This window comes from Lepisosteus oculatus, chromosome 1 (assembly GCF_040954835.1).
Source record: "Lepisosteus oculatus isolate fLepOcu1 chromosome 1, fLepOcu1.hap2, whole genome shotgun sequence".
Taxonomy (NCBI): Eukaryota; Metazoa; Chordata; class Actinopteri; order Semionotiformes; family Lepisosteidae; genus Lepisosteus; species Lepisosteus oculatus.
Window position 1 is genome coordinate 2,938,725 of NC_090696.1, and position 20,339 is coordinate 2,959,063.

Here is a 20,339-nt window from a genome sequence, read left to right on the forward strand (position 1 = left end):
ATGACATTGTACAGTGAAATGAAAAATGAGCCACAAAATAGCCAATTTAAAATTCTTCAAAAATGTATCATCCCCAGTATAGGTTAAAGAGCAGAAACAATTTGCATACGGATATAAATCAACACATATTTATTTAAATAACCTGAAATTCTCTGTAAGAAACCCCAATTTACAACATCTATTTTCAAAACCTCTTCTTGTTGTAAGAAACAGACATCTAAGTAACTGTACAGAAACAATTGTTAGTATTTTTCTTTATACACTCATACAGTACACCTGTTCTTATGAGCAAATTTATGAAAAGGGACTGCCACTTTCTTTCAGTTGCTACCGCTTTTCCTCTAGAGGGCAATATAGGACTACAGTATTGCTAAAGCATCTCTAAACACAGTAACAAGTTTCTTCACAGCTCAGGCAAAGGCATCCTGATATCCTGAATTCTCACTCCATAAAGTTCTATATGCAGCTGCATTAACACTGCAAGTACGAATTAAAGCTTTAATCATTATTTCCTCCAAAACACATGCAGTTACTTACATGTCCATTTCCCATTCTGTTTTATATTCCCTTGTTGTTTTACAATGTTCTGACAGAACCCATTTGTAATTTCAAAATACACTCAATACAAATTAAAAACACACCTGTCTCACATTTTTCAGTTTTTTTTTAAATGGGCCCTACACGGTGCCAGAATTTTAAGCCCATTTTGTCCAGACTAACCAGGTCAGATACATAAAAGAATAAAGACCAGAAGTCAGTGAATACAACTAACTTAAGGTTGGATTTTTTGTGGTGTAGGTACTAATTCTAATTATTTTTCAGAAAGATTTAGCCAATTGTGATTTACTAAAACACATTTTACCCACATTTAACACTAAACTCTTGGAAAAACAGTATTAATACAATGGTACACATTGAGATATTTAGACAAAAAATCAAAATAAGCATTGTCTTCACTATGCCCATTAAAAGGAAACATGCTTACCTTCCAATGCAATGAATAACCCTTAATTTAACACTCAATCAAGTATGCCATTATAATAATAATACTACCATATTTGGTTAAGAGCATTGCTGGTGTCTGACTCCTCTCTTCACTGAATTTAAAATGAATGCAGTTTAGCAGTTTCCCTCTATTTCTGTCTACTGATACTACCTTAACTCGTATTCAGGTTTTGAAATAGATTTTTCCCCAGAGAGCTCATTAAGGAAAAGGGTGTGAAGAAAAACTGCAGCCTCCTCTCCCAGCATCCATTGTTTACAAGGTTATCAGTGCGAAAAATACAGCACTTCTCTACTGGCAAAGGCAGTGGAACTTGAGAGGAGGCAGCTTAGCCAGTCTCAAACGTCCCTGTGGGCTTAGCTGACCCAGGGACTGCAGAGTGCTTGTACTGCGGGGTTTGCAGGTGACCTTAAAGCAGTCACAGGAGAACATGTTCAAGATGGGGGGGGGGGTCTATAAATTGCCTGTAGTAATTAGTGCCCCTTACTTTGGAATGGGATTTCCACCACTCCAAAACCCAACACCAGGGATCAAGCAAGATTACAGTAGGCTCAAAGGGGTCAGGCCACGTCAGATCACAACTATCCAGAAAGGTCATGCCTGGACTAGTAGCCAGTGCACCCATCGGATGTTCTTGGAAAGACTGCATAGAAGGAAGTACTGTAAAGAAGTCAGAAACAGAGATGTATGTGAGGAAGAGAACAGTGGGGAGAGGGAACAAGCAAACTATGGTTTACCATCCAGCTTTATCACTGCATTCCTCTTGCAGAAGCAAAATAGGTATTAAGCACTCAAAGTTCTATTACAAAACTTAAGGGAATGTATTTTCTTATATGTAGTGCTAGTTAAGTTTCTTTTTGTAATATTACAATGTACCCACCACCATGCTTGACAGTAGGCATGGTGTTGATTGGGTGATGCACTGTGTTGGGACTGAGCCAGAGGAAACACTTTGCATTTATACCGAAACCTTCCAATTGCGTATGTCTTGTTGCACCTCACAATGTTCTGACACAGGTTTACAGTGTGACTTAAATGCTTTGTTGAAGAGTCCGGTGGTATTTGAAATGGGTTTGCCACCCTGCCATAAAGGCTAGTTTTGTGAAATGTTCCGGATGTTGCTTCGTCATGGACACAAGACTCTCCCATCTCAGCCACTGCTTTCTGCAGCTCTTGCGATGCTGATGTTGGCCTCAGGGTGGCTCCCTGTCCAGCTGCTCAGTTTGGAGGGACAGCCTGATCTAGGCAGTGTCTGAGCGGTACTACAGACCTTTCTTGATTGAGTAAATGGTGCTCACTGGAATTTTCAGACTGGGATTTTCTGTACCATTCCACTGATCTATGTTTTTCAATGACAATGAATCCCTTACTTGCTCAGAAACTATATTGGAAGTACATTTAAAAAGGAGACTAGGAAGCCCTTCTTTGCCCAAAGGGGTGTAGGAGTGTAGAACAGCTACAAGTTGCTGAAGCCATTACCCTGAATGTTCTTTTAAGAAATGGCTGGATGGGATTCTTGGATCAATTAACACCTAAGTATCACATGGTCTAGATGAGCCAAGATCACTTCTTGTTTGTAACCGTCCTCAAGTCCTTACCAAAGCATCTTGTTTGAAATTCACTACCTGACCAAAAAAAAACCTCACAGAGGCTCGTGTTTTTATTCTGAACTCATAAGAACCACTATTATTGCACACAGAGGCCACGTGTAACTTTGTGTAACTTTGTGCACCTTAAATAATTCAGATTTGTCAAAGCAAAGGGTTTGAATACTTATGCATTCCATCCATAATTATATGCAGTATTTAGCTTTGTTTCCTTGCATTGAAATTGTGGAGTACGTTGTGCATATAACAAATATTAATTTAAACAAAATGAGAGTGCTGTTGCCATAGGTCTAAATACATTTGTAATTGTATACTGCCTGACAAACTGCTTTAATCCAGACTATGCATAAAATTATTTCCTAAACAGTTTAACATACAATTAATCAATTTAATAGATAATTCTATACGCTTTCTTGAACAGATCTTGTCTTTCTCATGCATCTCATGCATAGGTCACTGAACACAACAAATCTCTTTACAGGTTCTCATGTAAAGCTGAGGCAGGCACCATATCAGTTAATTGATACATACTGTATTTCTGAAAATGATACATAATGAATAATGGTTCTTAACATTTGTCCAGTGTGTATATTCTAGGTTGTGAGAATTGTTTCCAGAAGTGCTCATCCATGACAATACAGTAAAATAAGAAATAGCAAAGAGGAAATGTTCCCGGCTGTTTGGTGCTCCTCTGGTTCACTCCCTCCCTTCACTGCTCAGCTGTGCAGCCAGGAGCTTCAGGAGACTAGAAGAGCAGCAATGCATCGTGATCAAGAGCCCCGGGCGCAGCACTGGCTGTCCTCGCACAAGGTCAGATATTTCGTAAAAATATATTTTTTTCAGCACAGTACGACAAAAATTAATGCTCTAAATTTAAAAACTGCTCAGCGGAAGGAGTAGAAATCATTTACTGCAGTGCTTGTTGCCAGAACATGTATTTTTGAAAGGCTTGGGAAATCCAGGTTAATTAGGCTCATTCACACTTTTGTGATTATGGACTACCAATGCCTCAATCAATTCACTAAGGCAAATTAAATTAGTCTTTGACTAATCAGTCTTTCAGTATGCTTAGTCCCCTTGTGGAATCGGTGCAAATCAAGCTTTTCACACGCTTAGAAAACCGACCACTGTGTTTCTGTAAGTTACCAGCAGCTGCCAGACAGAGAAAATTGAGTGGTTTCCAGAAGGAAAGCATAATGCACGAGGCTCAAAGCAGGTTTCTGTTGCAGTACCAAACAGGCCAGCATGGCCTTGGAAGGTGAGAGTAAGTGAGAAAAAACACAGGGGCACAGAGAGAACATGCAAGCTCCACGCAGATAAAAAACAAAAAAACAGACACTTTTTTGAACACATAGTTATTTTCTCTAATAAAAAGAAGTGTCGTAATTTTAGAATTTATCTGATGTATTTGTCATTGTGGTGATATTGACATGTGATAGTTTTATTATTGTGGTTAAAGCAAAATACTTTTTCATTCAGGTCTCAGGGTCTTCACTGCCTGATGCTATTGCTCTTGCAACTAGTAGTTTTTAGTAGCTTAATAGTACCAAGGACTATAAAGTAAAAGTATAGCTGTATAAGAAATAGCATGGTAAAAAAAGAAAGTCTCAGGAGTGTTTCTGACCAACGTCGGTGCCTTTAGGCACAGAAACAGATTTTCAGTTGACTGAATTGCAATTGATTTCTGTCTGTCAGTTTCTCCCCTTCCTTCACTGTTAAGAATTCATCATGGCTTTGGGAATGCAAAAACAAAAATGTTAAAGTGTAAACAACTGAGTTAAATTGGAAATGTTCTGGTCTAGCATATTGTATACTATAGTACAGTGTGAAGCACCACCGTGATCTCATACAGCACCTTCATACATATATAAAACAAGGAAAACTGTAAATCACAGAGGTGATTCCAATATCCTTTTGCCAGCCTCATTAGTAAGCATTTAAGATATTTAGCAACTAATGACTGTTTTTGCCCTAATGTAAGGCTCCTTTGTGCTGTGTAGTCAAGCTTGGCTATTCTCTTGTGGCTGTTCTATCCTTTTAAACTGTTTTTTACTAAGGATGAAGAACCTCAAAAGACTGAAACTGGACATTGAGCAGGGCTGTATTAACTACACTCTCAAATATTTCCAGAATGCACAACGAATCAATTTGATACAGTAAACCATTATAGTTTTGTCTTTGTTGCATCTGTCAGCAAATATGAAAGGGCTGTCTCCATTAAAATGTGAGACTGTTTTATTGTTTATAGATTTTCACAAAGAGATACATGCAGAAACAGGCTGTTAAATTTGATCTCAAGTGTTCTGCTCTCTGACGGGCCTTAGTTAAAATTCTGTGCAGGGATGCAGTACGCTGAATATGCTGTAGACATTGCCCTGTCAGCTCATCTCTTTTCAGACACTGGTATAAATTGTTTAATTGCATGAATTAATGAAGTGTCCACACATGGTCTCACACGGTTAATTGTGCTTTTTGTGTTTAGCTTGAAGTTAAACATCTTTCTGGAGTATTCCCTGTATTAGATGGCTCGTTCTCAAGCACCCCTTCTGAAAGGCAGTGAGAATGAAAATGTCAGGTGAACAACAGCACTCGGGGAGATGGGCGCATATTTGGCAGCCCTCATGATTTTCTGAAGGCAAACCATAATTGTCCCAATTACGGTATTGGAAAAGGTTACTGTTGTGCTACAGACATATTTTACAAAGCAGCACTTCATCTAAAACGAAATTCTGAAGAGCTATACCGCTGCTGTAGTCTTATGTATAACCTTATAAATGGATGGACTACATTCTGCCTTTACTCAATATGGTATAGACTTCACATCCTAGATGAAGCTGCAACCATCTTTTAATATCTGTTTTCACTAAAGCAGTCATTAATAACTCACTCAAATTGTATTTCAAGAGGTAGACAGGGGACTGTGACAAGAACATGCGACTGTAGTTGGTGAGAAAGCTGCAAGTGTGAGCCCTATCAGCACTTAAGTATACAAGCTCCACTGTCCCTGATATAGCTGGCTAGGTTAGCTTCGATCTCTATGGTGCGCGAGAGTGCGCGAGAGTGCGCGAGAGTGCGCGACTCACACTGGATAGACTGAGGGCTGCTGCAACCCTGACCAGGGAAAGGCATGATACATGATCCAAGTTTAAACCCGAATAGAAACGATCCACAGAATGCTCTTGTTTGAAAGGGACAAAGCTTTGACACAGCAGGTCTCTTCTACCTCATGCTTCTCTCCTCCAGAGAATCCGAGCGCAGCCCTGTGGGCCCGTCCTGCCCCTCTCAGCCCAGCCCAGGAAGCTCCCCGGTTCAGATCCACTTTTGTTCCACGGCGCTCAGCAATCCTTTTGAAAATAAATGGTATGAAAAATGCAAAGCAAGGAGCAGAACGATCAATGGCAAGAGAGTTAAGAGGACATGTTGAAACAAAAACATCAACTGCCGCCAACACAGAGGCTGGATAGATGGATTTTAAGTGTATTTCTTCAAAAGCCCGAGAAGGATTGTGGCACTCGCCCCAAACAACTACATAAAACTCAGGTATGAAGGTGATATAAGAACAACAGTGCCACGTCTTGTCTGTGGTGCTGTCAGATCTTAAGGGTTTACAGGCTTCTATGCTTCTAATTCCACGACACCCTATTGTGTGAATGAACTAACTTTAACTTGTTTTCTGCACCTGTCTGAATAATGTAAGACTAACATCACTTACAGTACATGCTGAATTGAAAGAGCTCCCCATGTTGTACCTTATTTTTAAAAACATGTGGGAAACGTCCAAGGCAAAACAAAATTGTTTTTACTTTTCAAAAGCTGCTCAATAATAGTCAAGCTGAGAATAACTGAAACACATGATTTCCATTATGGCATATTCATTTTTAATGAAGTTTAGTTGTTCAATGGCACTGTGATTCCCATGGTAACCATCATGGAAGACATCAATACAGACAACTTAAGAATGTTTTAAAAACCACCGAGAATAGCATCTTACAGTAGGCTATGCCTCTGTTTAATGTGTGTGGCTGTTGTAGCTCATTTCTCAAGGCCTTGTGAGTTTCTCTGGAGTTTGAGAGCATTGCATGCATTTCACTTCACAGCAATATGAGAAAAAAAAAGCCATGCAATTTTAGCACAAAACACAAATCAGATGCTAACCAGCTTTGGTTTGGATCACACCAAGTATAAGACTCATTACAAGAACACTGTAGTACAGTTTTTAGCTACAGAACATGGTGAAAATACTGACACAAATTTTTAATATATCTATAAGTATCTTAATACAATACGCTCTTGATCATACTGACTCAGGAACGCTTACTGATGAAAAGAGCATTCTTGTTCCAGTGGACGTCATCTCAAAATCTATTATTCTATTCTTTCTCTTTCCAACCATTTAAAGAAGCGTGATTTGGCAGAAGACAAATGAAACCTAATATTGTACATGATGTGTGTGTTCATAGCATTACGGTGGAAAAAACTAAGAAATGTGTAATTGAGAATAAAACAGATACTGAACCAATATGATTTCCAAACAGGCTGTACAGACATCTTTTCCTCTGTCAGAGGCGTGACAGAAATTATAGTTTAAAGTCAGGTGACATCTCTCTAGTGATTTGTTAGTCAAAAACACAAGAATGGAAATGAAGCCTAGATTTTGCATTCAATAGGAAACAAAGTGTCCACAGAAACAATTATATTCTTTCTTCATCAGGCTATATGCGGTATGCACATATCCCCTGAGGCCAAAACCCAGCTCTTATTATCATATGTTCAGAAACATGTCAGTAATGCTATGTTTAGAGCTTGCATGTTATTAATTTACACCTCATGCTTACCTTACTGTATTGTAAAGGATAAACATAAACAAAACTTGATGAATCAGACAGCACTGTCAGACTGAAGACCTGATCCTAACAAGGATAATTCACCACCCTTATTGACAGAACAACAAAACAACAGAGAGAGTTTGAAGTCAGGATTGCCACAGTAAACAACTTTCAACAAGATTCAACCTCCAGGAGAAGCAAAACCATTATGAACCTACAAAAAGGACAACGGATACTCAAGGTGAAACTACACATGGTTTGATGACTGAGAGAGCTGAGACTTACAATGAATGGATTTACCACAATGTAACTCGACCTGATATCATGAGAACTGATCCTACAGTTGGTTCAGTCCACATTTGATAATTGAGTTTCAACTATTAATTCCACAGACACTTTCAAAAAGAAGCACAGAAAGTTTAGTCAAGACCTAGTGATTGGCTAACAAAGTATATAACAAATACAGATTTTAAAAGCAGATTTAAAACCAAAATCTTCTTTTTTATTTTTTTTTACATATGCATTATTTCCAGACCCAAACAAACATTTCAATCAACATATAATTAAAAAAAATGAAAAACGACTTCAATCAGACATTTTTGCCTACAGAGATACTTTGTCATGCTTCCAGATGTAACGTAGACTTCATTACTTTCTAAGCACCACATACTGTACCATCTCAATATGGCCACGCTATGGGAATCAGGTGGGGCAGTGACGAGGCTGAAAATTCTCACCTTCCTCAGGACTGGTTCAGTACAGGTAACAGCTAACCGGGAGAGGCCCTTTGTGAACACACATTCACACACATCAGAAGACTGGAAACTGCTGCAGCCCTCTAGGTCACCTCCTGTAGGTTTAAATTCTAGTCGGACTGGGATCTTTCTGGGAACCAACGCTATGTGGATTGAGAGGTGGTTAGCAGACAGAAGACGGAGCATGAAATGGGGTGAATGACCTCATTAGTGGGCTACCAAAGGGATCTGTACTAAAACTAAAGCTCTTTATTTTTTATTTTAGATCATTTTAGTGATCTAAATCTTGGTATGATTAGAAAGTTAGTCAAATCTGCAGATGATACCACAAGAGGAGAATTAGTATGCATCGTAGAAGCAGTCAAAACAATCCAAAATCCCAAAATTATTTAATGAAACAGACAACATTTAATTTAGAAGTGGAAAGCATTACTGTATATGCATGCACCAAAATATAAACATTAGTTTATAGCATTAACCCTTCTGAATCAATGGATCATTGGCAACAATTAGAGCAACAAATCTTTTTGGACAAGGCTCTGTCCACTTTGCACGCCAGGATGGTTCTATTTTCCATTATTCTCTTTGCAAACTAGCTCAAGTTCTGTCCAGGTAAATACATGATGTTGACAAAAAAAACTCAGGAGTGACGACAGCAACTGTTCACTCTTACTTCATCTGTGCAAACCCGTAATTATTCCTATTCCTACATTATTTCCTAAATATAAAACTTTAAATACAATACGTAATCCCTTTTTCCTTCACACTAATCATTTACAACCCTCCTCCTCACCATCTCCACCTTTGCAGATACTTCCTTATCCTAGGAGCAGGGGTTTGCCTTCAGCCAAGTTCGTGAAGACAAATCATGCTACCACTAAGCACTCAATCAACAGCTTTCAGCTTTGCGCTTAATTCATGGGTGTTGTTTTTTCTAGGGAGATTACAGTGGCCGAGATGTGTGGAACACAAAAGCAAAAATGAGTTCACAAACATAAAAAATGACACAACACAAACAAAAATGAGTTCACAAACATAAAAAATGACACAACACAAACAAAAATGAGAGCACAATGAAAAAGCTTGCACAAAAAACCTACGCAAAGACATACAAAAAAAATATAAAAGCGTGTTTAAAATGTAAAAAGGTTCTAACAACAGACAAGAAACCTGTTGTAAGGTAAGAGGGGAGGCTACAGACCAGTGTGAGGTAAAGTATAATTTATCTGGGCTATATTAAAGGTTAAAATCAACAAATATTTACATGTAAATAATTTTCAAAAGTAGTAAGAAAGCCCATCATTTAAATTAAAATACTACAGACTTCATATTTACATTTCTAAATCAAATACTAAAGGTTTTAGAGTTGCAAAAAACTTGCAAAATCCATATATATGAGCTTCTCGTATAAACACGTATAAACAAACTCTGGAGAGTTTGGAGCACTTAGCATATTGCTTTGACCTTATATTGCTTTGTTGTCTTTTTTACACTCCCATTTTTGCTTGTGTTGTGTCTTTTTCTTTGTGCACTCGTTCTTTTTGTGCTTTGCATGTTTTGCACTTCTGGGCCACTGTAGGAAATACAATAAAAGAGTAAAATTTAAATGGTATGTTATATGTGTATAATATTATATATTCAGTAAGACCTAATTTTGAATATTATACATTTTTGTTTAACCACATTTAAAAAAAAGATACTGATACAATGGATTATTTCAGAGTAGAGGATCTATACCAGCAGCCATATCACCCTGCAGCTCACAACTGGCAGCCCACTGAAGCTAAGCGGGTGTGAGCCTGGTCAGTACCTGGATGGGAGACCTCCTGGGAAAAACTAAGGTTGCTGCTGGAAGAGGTGTTAGTGGGGCGCTCACCCTGCAGCCTGTGTGGGTCCTAATGCCTAAGTATAGTGGTCATTAAAAATGCCAGGCTGCACTATGACTGCCGTCACATCATCCAGGTGGAGCTGCACACTGGTGGTGGTGGAGGGGATCCCCATTACCTGTAAAGCGCTTTGAATGGAGTGTCCAGAAAAGGGCTAAACAAGCAATTATTAATCAATCATTAGGTACATTTTCTGTCTCAAGGCAATGTCCTGCACAGGCACACTAAAATAACTAAACCTTCTTTCTAGTCTTGAACAGAGAAGACCTGATTCAAGTATTCAAAATCCTCACAGGCACTGAGTTAAGTGAAACATGAATCAGAGGACACAAGTAGAATCCAAGCGGAAGTGCATTTTAATCAGGAGTTATACGTTTACGAAAAGGTATAAGGAGTAAGGAATGAGCTATACATCCATTTTGTTAAAGCTGATATCCCAGTTTCTTTCAAATTATGGCTGGATGAGATCACTGGGTCAATTAGCCATTAAGGCTTAGATGGGCTGAATAGCTTCCTTTCATTTGCAATTAAGACATTCAGAGAAAACAGGCAAGATAGAGGAATTAGGAATCAATCAGGAAATCTGAGAAAGCTCAGATAAAATAAATGGCACTGAAATTTTTGACTCTATATTTACAGTATAGTCTTTGTCAGTGATAAAGACAGAAATCAAAATAAGTGCTTTCAGTTTGCCTTTCACAGAAAAATAGATCAATTGCCCCTGATTTGCATGTCAAATGATGTTCAGCCCAACAGTTTGTTCATTGATAAGTGTTCTGAGTTGCTGGAATTAAGCAGAAGTTGCTTCAAACACTGTCTTCCTTGAATTTAGTAGAATCTGCTATAAACTCACAGTACTTGGCAAAAGTTTTAACATTTTTACATGAAAGTCAAAATCCAATCAGGCACATAAAAGTGCCTTTCTTCCCCACTAATTTCATTTCAGTTCAGATGAGATTAAGATTTCTGTCTGATTAAATGCAGACAAAACAGCCTGATACTGCAAAGACTTCAAAAAATAAGCTCAAGTGTTTTATTGTGGAGTAACACAAAAGAAAGCCATTCTGAATAGTATAGTTTGTTTCTATATTCTATGTACTACAGAACCCATTCTGCATTTATTCTCAATCTTCTGCTTTTACAGATTTAATTATCTACTATTAAAAACTGAAAATTCCATGTAGTGATAAGCCCATAGATGTAGGTTGCTTTGCAGTGTCATTTCTTTGATGAATGTTTTAGCAGTCCATCTCTTTTAAACTTTACATTAACTGTCACACAGAAATTGCTTTCTCAAACATTTTTGAAGTGCAGACAAAATGTTCTCACTGTTACGTCAGCAGAACTCTCTTTGATGTACAGTATGTCCTTGTAAGTCACTTAGCATTATCTGTTGCTGCTTCATAACTCTCTTTAATAAACTGTTCAACTTGCTCTCTCTGCATCTTTAATGAACAAAAGAAGCCAAGCAGATCCAAAGTCTTTCCTTTAGGGTTATAGTGTATAATCTGTAGCTGCTATTACCTTGCATTAAAAGAACAACAAAACTCTTTTACACATTTATAGTATATTATTTAACAGCTTAAAAATATTTTAATTACTTGATCTTTTCTATCACATAGACTTTCTGTTTAGGTTAGCCAGGGAAACTCATTAATGCTTGCTTTTTTCTTGTTTTAATAGCTTTGGACAATTTTCAACATATCATTTTTATCAGTTTCACATGAGGGGATCATGTAAAATGATAAAACTCGTTGAGCGTAATTTAATGAATAAAAAGCTTTTAAAATAATGGATGCTACAGGCAAAGTGTGCCTTGAAATGTGCACGAGTCCACATTGGTAGGTACAGTAAATTAAAGCATGTGAAAAAGTGCACAAGAAACACAGGAACTGAAAACAAATCAGGCAACTGCTTGAGGCTGCAATGCTGTACTGTATTTAAATTTAACATTGGTTGCAATGGCTCTAAAGCCCACTTACTCTCTGTATCTATCCCTTCTCCGGACAGCATCTCAGGGGTCCAGTCCATGTTCGCCCCCAGCAGAGCTCTCCCTTGGGAGATGTGGATGACCTGCAGCTTCCTTAGTCTAACCAGGTCAGTGTCCCTGAGGCCCGACTCCAGCAGACTCACCACACGCCTGCCCATCTGGCTGGTCAGCAGAGTGATCTGTCAGAGACACACACCTATTCTACATTCTGTGATGGCACAGCCTCTGCCCTGAGACATGATTATTAAAATATTTGATTTAATATAAAGGATGTTGTAAAAAAAAATAAAAAAACATAACCTTAAATTTTAATGTGCTGTTTTTTCCCTTAAATCCATTCCATTATCCCTTTCCAAAGAAAGATTTATGTTTAGTATGTATAGTAAAATGTGGTGGCAGGTTAAAAAACATTTACTGTCATCACCCCATCAAGAGATTGGGATGTAATTAAGTTGAATTGCATGTCATTGATTCTCCAATATTTGCCTCAGATAGTTTCAATTACTGCAGGTAACACAGAAAATAATTAATTTTTGTTCATATATCTGTATGTTCTCTCTTCATAACAAGTTTAAGAAAAAGCTAAAATCCCACAGAAAACAGCAAAAAGTAGGTTGAACACTCAGTTGTCATTCTATGTGATAGAACTATCTGATTTTCACTGAAAACTGCCTGACCTCCACAGAGCAGCTGCTGAGAGAGCCTCCTACAGTCAGGTGACCCATGTACTGCTTGAACTGCTGCACGCCGTCTTCCACAGCCTGCTTGAAGGAGTCCGACTTCTGCTGCACACTGCCCTCCTTGGGCATTGAGCGCAGCTCTGTGACGCAGGAGTGCAGCCGAGGGAAGTTACCTTTCACCGGCTGGAGAAAGACAAGAGCTGTGAACAGGACCCCGAGACACAGCTGACATCCTGTCTTCACTCCTCACAAAAAGGCACAAAACACTCAAGTGTTCTGAAATACTACTTGTTTAATCATAACAAAGTCTTCTTGGACTTTAAGCGTCATGATGATCAGACTAAACATTTTTAGAAGTCAATAATACTGTATCAGGAAACAGGGTGCACACTGCCTTTAATGAAGACATACAAACTGCTCTAATTAAAGACTCTCACAACATACAGTATCAGGAGGAGTTTTACAAAACGTAAGTCCAAAACAATTAATGTCCTTTTTTCCTCAGTCCCATAATGATTGTTTTTAGAATTTAAAAATAAAAACAATGATTTATGTTAGGCAGTACTCTGCAATGAGATGAAACCTCTAGAGTGTTCAAAAAAGGAGAAAGGATGTGTCACTTAGTCACTGGGTCTCTCGCAGAAGATCTGCAGATTCTCCAGACACTTGCGATTCTTCATAAACCATACAGACATGACCAGACAAGAACCCAGTCACAACTCTTCCATGGCCCAGACAACTATTAAATATGCAAGGGTAGCTCAGATCATCAATTGTTCATCAAGTCTAAATCTAAGTCTCAAAATCGAAGCCTGCCTCCGAAAGCAAGGTGCCTTGATGTTTCTTTGACAGATCAAGAGTATGATGAGCTGGAGAGATATTTTTACAACAAGCACATCTGAATGGACCCAAGTCTTTTAACAATAAAACTGAAACTAGACTAGAAACAGCCTAAATCCTATAGGCTAGTATGAGGTAGTTCAACCTTTAACTAAACACACTGCAATCCCTTGAAGGCTGACACCAACTACATAACTGTATTTCAAACAGGGGCCTCAGGCCCCACACTCACGGTGAAGGGCAGGAGACACTCCTGCTGGCTGTGGACAACATAGAGGCTGAGCAAGGGCAGTCGGCAGGGTCCAGCCAGGCTGGAGGTCAGCGCGAAGAAGTTCTCCAGAGCTTCACAGAGGTTGGAGCAGGTGTCTGACCAGTATGGAGGAGACACGTCCACAACGAGGATCCGCGGAGGCTGCCTGCTGAACACAGAGGCGTACGTCTTGTTGTTGTAATCTGCCCTGATCCCTGAATTCATCGTGGCAGCTGTGGGAGTTGATACCTGTGCAGAGGAAGGAAAAGTGGCAACGTACTGTAATTAAAGAGAGAAACGCAGCACCTATATCCCTCTTTTCAAGCCAGAGCAAAAGCGCAATTTTAATTTAAAAAAATGCTTACACACCAAACAAAAAAATGATGTCTTTTCCCACTTTACTTTTCATGTTGTTTTTGTTTTAAATGTCCTCAATTTTACTACACTGTACTTGCTGTTCATTCTGGTTTTCCTGTTTGTACAGCACTTATTTTACTTTCACAGATAGAGCATGATGTGCTGTACAGTTTCTGCCTTTATTTATTTTGAGGCAGCAGGGAAGAACTCCTTTGTCTGTGTATCGGGAGTTGAAGCGTTGGAGTTGCTGGAACAATGATACACCCCATCTACAAATCTGCAAACCGATAATGTTGAGGAGGAAGATAGAGGAGATCATGAGAGCAGCTGATAAAAGTCTTCAAACGCCTGAAAGGTACTGAATGAGCCCAGCAGATTACTTCACACTCGGCAAAGAAGCAAGACCAAAGTGTGAATTGCTGCTGGGGATTCTCAATCTCTTCTATGACAGTTCAAGAAGCAGGTGGACACGACTCCTGGAGATATCAGATACTGGAGGAACATGATGGGCCAGGCAGGGTCACCTCTTTTAGTACCTTCCCTGTGTTCATCACATGTGCCTCTAATAGACCAGCCAAGACCTAGCCAGTCAGGACCGAGTGTCTGTCTGTATACACTGATGCACACTTGCAGAAGAGAACACCTCTCGCACTTGTGGATCTCTCTTCTGTAGCGTACACAATTATCAAAGAAAGAAAAGTCTCTGGTCCAATTTATTTTTAGTGCTATTTCTAGCAAATTACACAAAGAGCCTGAAAAACCCATTCCCGGAGGCACTCTGTGCAGCTTTATCCCCTGAAACAAAGACGTACTGTCTGCTTCCTTCTGCACAGCAACTGTTTTCAGCAAAGACTTCTCATTCTGTTAGATTCATTATATAACTGATGCAATTAAAGATACAAAAATGCAGAATACAACATCTTTAACCATTTTAATTGAATTATGACATTTCTTTATCCTAAAATTGAGCATTCCCGCATTTGCTTTTCTACTTAAAAAGGTCTTTCACTATTTTTCAATGCTTCGGCATAACGAAAGTGATTATTCATCAAAGCCTTTTCCATAATTCCTACGCTGTACACATTTCATTCATTCCTTCAAAGGATTTTTAAAAGGACTGCTTTCTCACAATGTGAGATGGTGTAGCTCTGCCTCCCACACACTCATATTTCTTTAATCCCTTAAAATGTATTGGTAGGCACTGGCACAATTCAGATCACAAACAAATCCTACCACTATAGCTGAATGATGCATACCGTACCGGTTTTTCAATGTAAAGTTCATGAATGGTAGACTTCATTAAATAATGGAGTGTACAATATTGGGAAAATGACCATGCAAAACATGCAACTGAAATTCCTTATAAATACCATGTGACACAAGAGCAGATGCCATGAAGTCAACTTGCTCTCTTGAAACAAGGCAGTGTTTTAGGGAAACAGACACACCAAAGCAGCAAAGAGGTACCAGATTGTGAGCTTATAATGACACAAAAAGAGAAAACTGATCAAACCAAACAGATCCCAGCTTTTTTTCCTCTCTGAATGACATGGGCTTGCTAAGCTGCTTTTACTGGCCACTAAACAACAGTGAGCACAACCAAAGTCCATTTCAAACATCAAAACCCTTGACCACATCCAGACTTGTTTTCTCCCTTCTCATTCCTGTTACCTTTCTCCCTTGGAGCATGGCCAGAGGACTATGCTCAACAAGAGGGAGTAAAGATAGATGGCCTGTGTTGTCCTGTCAGGAACATTTGCTGAAAGGCAAGCCAGATATGGGATATGTAGACACGGGTATAAACCAGGCTATGCTTCCTGTTTGTATGAGGTCACCTGATCAATGCCAGATGCTAGCCTGGTCAGGTGATAGCAAAGGGCAGGTCATCCCTACAGCCTCTTCCTCTTAACTATATGACACAGCTAAAGCACAAACAAAGTGCAACACACAAGAAATGGATTAAATCACATATTTCACAGATATCAAACAGTGCGTGATAAAGCTTCGGTATGAAATGTGTCATTGTCAAGTCAAAAACAGGTCAGGTGCGATCAAGCAGAGTCCTTTATTCATGCGCATGGGAAGGATACAATCATGCAGATCTGAGAGCAGCCTCTCATACAGATCTGAGAGTAGCCTCTCCGAGATGGTAAATGCAATCAGTTTTATACAGCAAATTCACACAGGAAAGATCGTTCTAAATGTCCCATGTTAGGAGTTGTTTTTCTCTCTACAAACATTTCTTTGTAATTGACCACTTTATTCTTAAGAAGCAATGTTACCTTGTAAATAGACAAAATGAAGTATATAAATAAAAGGTGTGAAATTTAGCTAGACATTCTGCAGTTTCTAGCATTAGCATCAAAACATCAAATAATATGCTTGCAATTCTTCTTTCATGTTGTTGCTAGGCAAAAGGCATTTTTCAAAGCCAACTAGTCACTATCTTACACATTTAAAAAAGGTAAATGCTAACATTCTTACTGAGATGAGATCAATGAGCTCCTAACCACCACAGGGCTGCCAGTCCTTTTCTCATGTTCTCTTGGCAGGCCCTCTCACAGACAGGCCACATTCAATCATGCGGATGGCAAGCAAGAAAGTACTCAGGTGAGGCACGGCTGTATCTTTCAGTGTCCTGGCAAGTGAATCAGGTATTTTTGAATGGCTATTTAAAACACATGGCAATTTTAGGCAAGCAGACGACGTCAGGTCAGTGTTTTGCCAGGAACCAAGGAACATTACTAATCAATCAACAAACCTATATGCTATTTAAAACATTAAGATTTAGAACTTTAATATAATACCAAAATGATATCATGTTCTTAGATGTAAAGGAAAGGTGCTGCAGATTAATCTTGTTTTTAATTATCCCCTTTATAGTGAATTAAACAAAAAGAATATATGCAATTATGTAAGAGGAATTCCGAGACTCTTCAATTAAGTGTTCAAGGACTAATTAATCTTCCAAGCGGCACAGAAAATACCCAGCCTCCCAGCAAGAGAACAAAGGAGCAGTAAGTCCTTCCAAGATCTTGCCAGATCAGGCGCTTCAGGGCAGACAGAAGAAACACCATCAGAAAGCACTCTGGACCCAAACCAGATCTGTGGAACTGGAGATATCCACTTCAGGGATCAGTTCACGAATTCTCATTGCATGGGCAGGTACAGGGGTAACCGTAGGTGTTTACCCAAGAACAATATTCATATACTGTGATCTTAGCAATATGACAAGTAATAATTTACGCCTGGTGGTGTCACATGCAGTCTGTCATTGTTTTGCTTAGAAACCGGTATTTTTCCCCGAGAGCACCAATGATTAAAAACAAGAAGGAAAGTACGCTTCTCCTCCATTTTCAGCACATCAGAAACACCTCTGAACAGCGAAAGGATGGATTATGGTTCAAAAAGGTATTCAAAAGGGAGATTTGTCAAATGTATAAGTCTCCCTGAATTATTTTTAATACTGAAAGACTCGCCTGCAAAACGCACCCTGTTAGGCAACACCTAATCTCGTCTGATCTTTATTAAAATCAGAATCATCGAACTTACCGCCTTAGACGGTGTCTTTCCGAGTACTGTTCTCAGCTTGGTTTTATAAAACGTCGATTTTGATTTTTATAAGCGATGGGCACGGTTTTAAAACGTTTCTGTGGCGCTAGTCTGGGTTCAGACTGGAGACACCCGGGTCCGGCTCGCGAGCAGCACCGCGAGCGCCCCGGCCCGGGGGGCTCGAGCTCAGGGTCGCGCGGCGGGTCAACCCTGCAGGGGAACCATGTGCTGGAAATGAGCCCGATCTTTATTTACCTCACTTTTCTTCTTTTATAAAATTCATCTGTATTATATACCCCGATGGTGTTATATGCACTGTTGTGTGGGCTGTTTTTTTTTGTTGTTGTTGCAATATAAATGTTTTTTTTTAATCGATCCTACAGGAAGGTTTCCGCCGTCGTCACTAATGGCTGACTGGGTGCACCGAGAGACTCGTTTTTAATTATCGCTATAACTCCAAAACAGCCTGCTTTCGCTGTTCTTAACTCCTTCAGGCAACAATCTGCTGCAAACCATTTCTTTCCTCTGTTTCGAGCCAGTTCTGGTCCTCCAAGCGGAGGTCATCTCTCACACGCAAAACCGCGGAGAGCCCGCCCTTCCTCGCGTCTCCTGAAATCACGCAACACGCGGAGAAAGAACATGAAACAAGAGTCTTCCGAGACACGCACGCCAGCGCAGCGGAACCGGTTCGAGGAAAGAACGTTTCTTTTGTACCGTCCCTGAGATTTCTGGCGTTTTTTAGTGTATTTCTGCTTCTTTGCAAGATACACGCGTTTCCTAATAATCAAGTAAATAAAAAATGGAGATCTAACGTGGGAGTCTCAGCCTTAGTCGGATACTACTAATTCGACTTGATTACGACAGGCTTGACGCTCGTATTAATTCCTCTTGTAGTGGTCACGGGGTAATGGGGCTTTGCACCTGCAGTAATGCTGCAGTAAGTCTCTACAGCAGGGTGGCCCGGTCCTTCCTGAGTCAGGGGGTCTTATGATTCATCCTTAAATATCATCCAGCTACAAGTACAATATTGGAAGAGTTTCATTTTCACGTTTTTCATTTTGTCAGTTAATTAGCTTAGACATCACATGTAATGAAAATATCAACACCTTGTAGGCCTTAAGCACGACTGTGGCCCAGTGAATTACGTGACTGAAGTGACCAGAGCTCGGCGAGTTTAGGAGTGAGTTAGTGACCTGCTGGACGGTGGCCAGGAATATGAAGTGAGAGGAGGCTACTTGGCCCCTTTGGTCATTAGTAGCTAAAAAATCAGAGGGTCTCGTCCTGCTGCTTCCTGCCTGGCTCTCAGGCTCAACATCAGCGGAGGGAGGTTTGAGAGAGTGCACTGGTGTCTACATCTATCTCCGGCTGTGTGCACGTGATTAGCTCAAAGGCAGAGATAAAGCTGCCTAAAATGCGATCTACATTAAAGTACATTACTGCTGAAAGGATTAAAATCATTTTAAAAATAAATACAATTAGGAAAAAGAGGGTGGATTTCTGGTTTTTGTAATTTAATTTGCCACTTCCTAAGGCAATTACTTTGCACCAGTGTCAGTCTTACTGTGTTGCCCTCCAATGTAATTTGTCATTGATTTTAAAATGTGGCTTTTAGCTTCTAAAGCTCTCAGATGAGTGACTCCTGATTACATCACGAAGGCTCCTGATTACATCACAAAGGCTCCGTCTTAATGCGTCTCCTTGGAGGCAGAAGTCAGAGGGCTTTGATCCTTTGAACACTAAAGGTTACTGTTAAATGTCAGACAGAGGGAAATTTGGATTATCGTTCCCTTGAATGGGGAAGCTGCATAAGACACAGTTCCTTTCTTTACATTTTCTGTGCCTGAAAATTAAAATTTGTTCCATGGTCTTGACACATGATTGAGCCTAGAAATGAGCACACAAGAAAGGTTACAGGTTAGAGAAAGAGGCTGTTGGATCTGTCTTGCCGGTGTGATTGCTAGCCGCTGATCATTCCCAGAATCCCTTTCAGAAGATTCGCTGTACCACTGGAGGTAGTTTGTTCCGAACACTGACAAAACGTTGGTGTACAGTAGCTAAATTCTCCACCAAAATTGCATTTCTTTGTTAATTATTCTTGTCACTCTCTTGATGCTCATCCAGAAGTAGCGACGACAGTAATTTAACGGGCTTCTGTAAGATCATCTTCAAAGTACTTAGCAAAGGTTCAAACATTTGCATTTCTCTGGCTCCTCTACCCCGGCATCGATGTGCGTGTGGGCGGAGAATTGAGAATTGTGCAGAACAGTTCCCTGTCCCTGCAGTGCAGTACCCAGGGCTGCCCAGTCCTGGTCCCGGAGCACAGGTCTGCCTGCAGGCTTACATTTCAAAAATAATTGGTCCCAGGGATCAAAATATCATGTTTCCCATAAGGCACAAATATGTAAAATAGTTTAGGTTAAATTCTGAAATGTGCAAACAGGCCTTCTCAGATACGGAGTGTCAGGCACAAGAACTCTCCAGTTTTGACAATTGCACGCTCTGCTTACAGCACTCAGCTTAACAGGTCTGCTCTTTGGTGACTTGTTGAACCAGTTGAGCAGCTTCTCCCAGCTCTTCAAATGCTGCAGCTTCA

At 39.7% G+C, this 20,339-nt stretch overlaps 1 protein-coding gene and 1 long non-coding RNA gene across 3 annotated transcripts in view; one reads left to right on the forward strand and one right to left on the reverse strand.

Annotated features, from left to right (window-relative positions):
- m1ap (meiosis 1 associated protein) overlaps positions 1-18,524 on the reverse strand; it is a 34,767-nt gene extending 16,243 nt beyond the window's left edge. For both annotated transcript variants that reach the window (XR_001478096.2, XM_015343809.2), the window contains exons 1-4: positions 17,747-18,524; positions 13,820-14,086; positions 12,745-12,930; positions 12,060-12,246 (exon numbers count right to left, since the gene is read on the reverse strand). Coding sequence is in view for 1 of the 2 variants with exons in the window: in XM_015343809.2 (XP_015199295.1) it covers positions 12,060-12,246; positions 12,745-12,930; positions 13,820-14,062 (616 nt within the window). In the remaining variant the exon portion in view is untranslated. The remainder of the gene's footprint in view (positions 1-12,059; positions 12,247-12,744; positions 12,931-13,819; positions 14,087-17,746) is intronic.
- Positions 3,040-12,835, forward strand: LOC107076974 (uncharacterized). The gene is made up of 3 exons (XR_001478097.2): positions 3,040-3,420; positions 12,088-12,174; positions 12,753-12,835. It is a non-coding gene; the product is annotated as an uncharacterized lncRNA (long non-coding RNA).
- Positions 18,525-20,339: the final 1,815 nt, after the last annotated feature.